At 36.1% G+C, this 7520-nt stretch overlaps 1 protein-coding gene across 1 annotated transcript; it reads right to left on the bottom strand.

Moving 5' to 3' along the window:
• Positions 1–2812: 2812 nt before the first annotated feature.
• Positions 2813–3571, bottom strand: LOC145006990 (uncharacterized). The gene has a single exon (XM_078966000.1). The coding sequence runs from the start codon at positions 3569–3571 to the stop codon at positions 2813–2815; it is 759 nt and encodes a 252-aa protein (XP_078822126.1).
• Positions 3572–7520: the final 3949 nt, after the last annotated feature.

Below are 7520 nucleotides of genomic sequence, written 5' to 3'. Positions count from 1 at the left end.
CTCGCCGAGTCCAAGGCTATATTAGGGCAATGCTCAAATAAAATTCACATACCGGAAACCAGGTGCTACAACCTTTCTTATCGAGAAGTCACCATTTGTAATCATATCATAGTCTTTGATTATTCCAATCGAATTGTTGCCATGTTTCACCGTTCCACCATCTTTGAGGGACCGAAACTCCCTCAGTTCTTCCCTTCTTCCTGTCATGTGACACGATCAGCCATTGTCAATGTACCATTCTTCGTCGAACTGCTCATCACGAATAACTTGAAAAATATCAAGCATATTTAGGAACCCAAAGCTTCTTGGATACTGGTGAGCCTTTTACATAACAGGGAATAGTAAGAGAAACATCAACCAAAAAGGTTCTTTTTATTAGTGTTGTTTCATTTTTTCTTTTTATGGTAAAAACTTTGATTTTATTCGACTTAGACGCATTTGATTTAGACGTAGGATTTGTGGTTTTGACGTCTGCATGCTTTCGGGTCTCTTTCGAGCGTCTTTCGTCTTCTGGAAAGAGCTCTCCATTCCCTTTTAAATCTTTAGTTTACTGAGAACGAGAATAAGAAGAAGGAGATTTAGAAGCAAAGTTATACATTTGGTTATTGCTTTTCCTTGGTTGAGAACGGAAACTACTTTCCCTTCGGTTCTTCTCACAAGTAGACTTGGGACCGAACCCATTCGTTTGGTTGCTTACATGTTGAGGAACGAAACTCTTCTTTCGGCTGTCCTGATTTTGAGGACCAAATTTCTTCTTTCTGCTGTCTTGATTCTGATAACCGAAACCCTGTTTTTGGTTGTCTTTATTGTGTTGACCATGAGAAGTTGAATTTGCTTTTGCTTCTACCTTTGACTTAGAAGACCTATCATAGTGAACGTAATTAGGATTTTGAGATTGCCAAAATTGTTTCCTTTCAGTGAGATTTTTCTTGTATCTCGAATTCCGTTGATGCTTTCTTTCTGCCACTTGTTTTGGATTTTTGTGAATGTTGGCCTTTTTATCCGGTACTTGAGCATGACTTTCGCTCTTTAGCGAACATGTCTCACTTGATGTCATGAGCGGTTTTCCTAAAGATGTTTTGGTACCACTTGTGGTTGGCACATCAAATCATGTAGGTTCATTAAGTGGTTCTGCCACATACCTACCCTTCACTCTCCATGATGTTCTCTGAGATAGACCTTCTGTTTCGTTGGCGTTATCAATCGGTGCTGAACAGAAAAACTCATCACATCCATCAACATTATCTTCTTCTACCTATGTTGTTAGTTCGGCTGTTTGTTGCTATGTGACTCCTTGAACTGTGTAAACTTGATTTGGAGTTGTTTGAACCTTTTGATATACAAAAAAATTTGTTTTGAGAAATTTAGTCTTGTCTTTTGATGAGCGAGTGAACTCAACAGAGTTTTCAGAAATAAGTTTTTTTTATTGGTTTCGGGTTTGCTATTGAGAAATTCAGAACAGTCCACCTCATCTTCTACAGATATTTCACTCATATCATCATCCTTATTGAATTCAGTAGTGTTTTCAAAATCAATTTTATTTTCTGAACTCAACTTGGCATTCATAGAGTCAAATTTCTGTACAATTTCGGTTTTGATCTTTAGTTTGTCATTTTCATCTAACAAATTTGTGAGCATGTCCTTATGGTCGTTTGACTTTTCGAAGGCCTCTATTTTGTCAAGACCAATTTTGTAGGAAGGTGAGATATCATTAGAGGAAACAACATTTTCACAATTGTATGCATCGGCATCGATTTCATCCTCCTTGAACTCAGGGAAAGGTAAAATCATGTTATGTATCTTCTTTCCTATTTCACAATCGAGATGTAACTAAGTAATATTAAAATATAATCTTTTAGCAATCAAACAAAAAACATTTCTTTGTTTTAAAAGCTTAAGATTGTCTCGTTGCAAATAGATTGTTTCATCCCTAGACCTAATTAATTCCTTCTCCTTTTGCTCAATCCAGATTCGTCTCTCCTCGCTCTTCGACGATACCCTGCTGATTTGATCAGTCAGGTTAGAGTTTGTGACACGAGTTTGGGTAAGACTACCACTTAAACTATAAAAATTATATTTTAATCCATTTAGTTCCTTTTCATAGTTTGTGATGGGTATTTTCAGAAAAATAAGAATATTTTGTACCTTCTTGATCAACTCATCACATTCGTTGATCTGCGCACTAACAGGTTTCGCAGCGAAACATCTGTCCTCTCGCTCCTTCTCGTCATCTAGTCTATCATCGTTTGTATATCCTCGCATCTATGACACACCAGTCGTCATCAAACATCTTCCCTCAACCTTTTCTTCTTTCACTAGCAGATCCCTGCCATGAGTGGGCTTTCTTAATTCTTTGTCCTCTGAATTTGTGGACCACACCTGAAGTCCACCAAACTCATCATCATCACCAATACCCTGCACAATTAAATCATTCATGGTATTATTGTTAGTTGTTGATTTCTTTTTCTTGATCTCCTCCAATCGTCTTAGGAGGTTCGCTTCTTCATCGTCTTCGTCACCCCTTTTGGATGTCTTCCTTAGCATGCAATCTTTGGCAAAATGATTCTTGCCTCCACAATAATGGCAATCAAAACCTGAGTCACCTCCAATCTTTGTTTCCTTCTTCGATTCTTCAATCTTAGAAATTGTCTTCGGTTCCTCTTTCACCTTTTCAGAACGGTAACATCCCTGCCAGTTTCGATTCTTATTTGCGGGGAACTTTATTTTAATAAACTTTCTCGGATTGGACACCATCAAAGCGTATTCTTCACTAGTTAGATCATAGTCAGCAAGATCTAACTCTTTTTCTTCTTCAGCTACACTTTTTCCCTTGGAGATTAGAGCTAACGAACCCAACCACATTCGTTTCCTTTGACACAACACTCTCATGAGACTTCAAAATTCCCACCAGCTTCGCAAGAGGATAAGATTTGAATTGTTTGTGTGCCTTCACAGTAGACACAACTGCCATCCATTCGGGTCTAAGACCATTCATGAATGTAACATTCTGCTCAAGAACCTTTCTTTCGATCACATGCTTTATCATCTTACTAAAAACATGATTAAATCGATCAAAAGCCTGAATAAGTTTCTCTTCGGGCTTCTGTTTGAAGTCACCAAATTCAGAAAGTAATAGAGTTTGAATCGAATGTTCCAGATCTTCATCAGTAGAATATAATTCCTTCAGCCTATCCCATATCTCCTTCATTGTTGCGCATGAACTCGCCAATCGAAACGTGTCCGATTGTAAAGCAAACCTAATCATTCTTAAAGCTTTAATGTTGCCCTGAAATTTCTCTTTCTCGTCTTGAGGAATGTCTTTCACATCATTAACGAGTTGATTGTACTCCTTTTGAGTTTTGACAATTCTTGAGGTGCTTGAATGAGCAAATGGACCAAGTGTTATCGCCTCCCAGATCAAGTATCCATTGTCTTCTGAACCAATCATGTAGTCTTCAAAGTGATGAGTCCAGACCTCATAATCTTGAGTGTACAAAATAGGAATCATTGTCGTCGATCCAATGTTGTTGGAAATATTAATGGGATTTGATTGTGAATCTTCCATAGACATTATGATAATGTTTGATCAATAACCTGCTTAAAATCAGACTTGTAATTTATCGTTAGGGCAAGATCGATAATTAATGAGATATGCCAATGTGGAATGACGACTCGATTAATATTAATTAATGCGGAAAACCCTAATAATTTCTTCAACAGAAGAGATGTGTATGAATTACACAGCCTCTTGCTCTGATACCAATTGAAGAGACAAAATCTCCAAGATCGTTTAGATTTTTTACAGGTTAATCAAAGAAGAACAAACAATTATATCAAACAAAACAATAAACACAAGATGGAATCAAGATAATGCTGAATGATTCAAATGTAGCCACGCCTCAGCAGAGCTCGATTAAGAACTTCCACTATAGAGGCGAGCTAGGGTTTACAATACAATAAAGTAAATTCTTCAATCGATGCTTACAATGATGCATGCATGCACCTTAAATACTAAAACCCTATAATAAAACAAAGCACGGTTGGACAGGCCCAAACCGGTTACAAAACTGGGCTAACCAAACCAAGCCCAAGACGCAACATTCAGAACTCAACAAGAGTGATAAAAGTACATATTGGGTTGTTGCTCGATTTTTCCACTAAATATCTTTACAACATGTGCTTTTCTTCTATCATCATCTCCGTTGGCAATATCACCTTTATCAACCACCACATACACATTAATAGGTTTTCCTCCAACCGCTTTAGTTATGTTGATCAAATGTCTAACATCACTATCATCAACTATAGGTATATAATAATCCATTTCAGACCAAGACTAATATTAGATTTATCTAACAAACCAGTTTCATTCTCACCAAATATAAGAAGTCTCTAAAACTGATACATACCGAAAGAACAGAACAAAAGTGCATATTCTAGAACCCCCCCCCCCCCCCCCTTCCCATCCACGTTGGCCAAACATATGTTAATTGAGACTTAACTATCTGCTACCGCCCGTCATATACAACCAAAATGAAATACTCACTAGAACTCATATTAGCACAAAAATATAACACGAAGATTCAAAAGAAATATTAATATTCTAACACTTTTACATAACCTTTATATATAATATAGTGTAAATGTACGAAATAATAGTGAAAGATGTTAGAAATGATAGTCAAAATCAACAAAATCATAGTCAACATGTTTTATTAAAAACATAAAAATAAAATAAAAACAAAAATCGAGAGGAAATCACATGAAGGAAATCGTAGGTGACCCTTAGTTATCAGGGATTTCAAGAAAAAATAAATAAAAGGTGTTATAACTGTACATTTTTTTCGGGGCATGAGCTAGAAATAGGGCCAAATCATAGCTTATATAAACGAAATCTCAGATCAATCTAGCCACTTGCGATTTCAATGATTATTTTTGAAAAAAAAAATGTTATTTTTAAAAAATCATTTAGATATCTGACTAAATTTATAATTTCTTGGTAATAAAAACCTAAACACCCAAAAACAATTATAAAGGTAATTATGATGTGAGAAATATAGCCTAACTATTCATTTAAAAAAAATTAATAAATAATACAACTTGGAGAAAAAGAATGTTTCGTTCTGTCTCGCACAAATCCATTTAAACTTAAACTTCTTTTAATAAGTTACCCACTCATTTTGTCTGTTCATTTTGTTACCTCTAATAATGTATCAATAAAAGTACAACAAAATATCGTGTAGGAGGGATACTCTATCACTTATTCTCCTTATATACTCACCGTATATTTCCGTTTTTCTCTCATCTTAGTGTGTGAGAAAAAGTTAGAGAGAGAAAATGGGAGTATGGAGAAGAGGAGTGGTGGTTGGCCGGAGCTCTGGTGGACGGAGGAAAAAGAAGCCGGTAATGGTGGTGTTCAAGATTAATGATAACCGCAAGTCCATGGAAAGGAAGCTAAGGCAGCTACAGAGGATCATACCCGGTGGAGGAGTTGAAGGGATAGACATGGAAACCTTGTTCCAGAGAATCGCAGCTCACATCTCCTTACTTGAGTCTCGTGTGGATCTTCTCAGAAGCATTTGCTCCCTCTTTTCACCACCATAATTAACAATTCTACATTCCAAAGTCAAAGTCAACTCATATTCAAAACCATATGCAATAAAAATGTTTATTTATTTTTATTTTTCTAATATCATGAAAAGGAAAGAAAAAAAAAACATGGATTGAACGTAAATAAATTGCTCGGGTGAAATCTCCTTGTTTATATAAGATAAATTTCTTGCAGTTCAACGAGCGGTTTATGTATGTAGATTTCAACTTATAAAGTTTGTATGCTATTTTGAATAAATTTAGTCATTTAGCCTAAGCATTGAGTCAAGTTTAAGTCGATCCATCACATTGTTTCATTTAGGCATATTGTGATTTGTGACTTGTGAGACAGGTTGGGGTGTGCTGGATTGCGTTTACGTTTTGTACTTTAAGAAAGAACCGAGACGAGATTATATGTTTATATGTAAATAAAGTACATTATGTTGCTTGTTTGTATGCGGATTGTGTATTTCTTAAAGATTCGGTAATCCAAGTTTGATAGATAGTATTCTTGTTGTTATTTGAAAAGCCGGATACAATGATTGAGATTTATAGAATTCAATATACAAATGGATATAATAAATAAAATTTAAAAATGTCATCATTGTTAGATGTGATTTTTTTACACCTAATGGTGTTAGTGCCATGTGACACGCATATGCGTGGTAAAACCACACCCTTTACCACCCTGATATCAAATGGTTTTTGGTCTACCGGTAAGGAATAACTCTCTCAAATGAAATGTCATAGGTTCAGGTCTCATTAGGAGACATAGGTGGTGTTTAGAATTATATTAGGAGTAGTATAGGTTGTCGTTTAAAAAAAACACATTGTGGCTCTTTAGAAGAAAAAAAATTGGCTGAAAGAAATCATGTCCTACTAAGTCAAGCATTCCAACTAGAAACTTTTTTTTTCTTTTGATCCATCGATATCGGCTTACCACCCCAATTAGACATCCCTATTCATTAACCCCTCCAATTGCAATTTTAAAATGTTCAACAAAATTATCATATGTATGTGTTAACTATTACCCCAAACTGGTTCACCAACTTCATGGTTTGCCTCATGATGTTCTGCAAACCCAGCCCTCCCACAAGTCAGAAGTTAAGTTCATATCATAAACACAACCATCACCCAAAAACATATCTAAGACCCAACCCAACCCAACCTGACGAAAAATGAAAATGAGAGACAACCCTTAAATGTGAACTTCGAAGGAAGAATTTGTGTTGGCCCGTTCGTTCGTAGGTCGACATATCTGAAGATTTGGAGGCCACAAGTACACAAGCAACTTATAATATTTGGCAACTATTAAATGTGACTTGAGCATTTGGAGCATTTGCATGGAACATTTGAGTTCAATGGAGCACTTAAGGTTAAAGGAGCATGTGACAAAGGACGAATCAACTGAAAAGTAAATGGATCATATGACATGGGAACATATCTTTTATAAGGGGTAATGGGGGACCTTGATGCATGGTTGTGTCATCCATGACCAAGATGCATCATTCATAGGCATGGATGTGCCATCTAGGTTGATGTGTCACCAAGATGAATGTTCCAGAAGCTACTGCATGACAGAGTGTGATTGATTGACATCATTCATAGGCCTATGGGCTTGGTCCATTAGGGTTTTAGGTCTAATCCTTTCACTATAAATAGGGATTCATGCTAAGTCATTTGGTGTGTCTTTTGTATCCTTAGTGAGTAGGTCAAATCTCTGTTGGTCGTACTTGTAATCTCTATTTAAGAACTATGTGAATAAAAAATACTCCCCTCCTTCCCATAGACGTAGAACACCTTGACTGAACCACGTAAATATTGTGTGTTTGTGTGCTTTTGGTTTTGTGTGTTATTAGCATTACTTCCTATTAAGGGTCATTAGAACTTGGCAAGTGGCATCAAATTTGTCTTAAGACTTGACAAGTATC

This window comes from Lactuca saligna, chromosome 7, assembly GCF_052625555.1.
Source record: "Lactuca saligna cultivar CGN05327 chromosome 7, ASM5262555v1, whole genome shotgun sequence".
NCBI classification, from domain to species: domain Eukaryota; kingdom Viridiplantae; phylum Streptophyta; class Magnoliopsida; order Asterales; family Asteraceae; genus Lactuca; species Lactuca saligna.
Note: the sequence above shows the minus strand (reverse complement) of the source record. Positions and strands in the feature narration are given on the sequence as shown.

What these genes read in the sequence shown, in the direction of transcription:
- LOC145006990 (XM_078966000.1), bottom strand. Translation starts at nt 3,571, where the DNA reads ATGTCTATGGAAGATTCACAATCAAATCCCATTAATATTTCCAACAAC.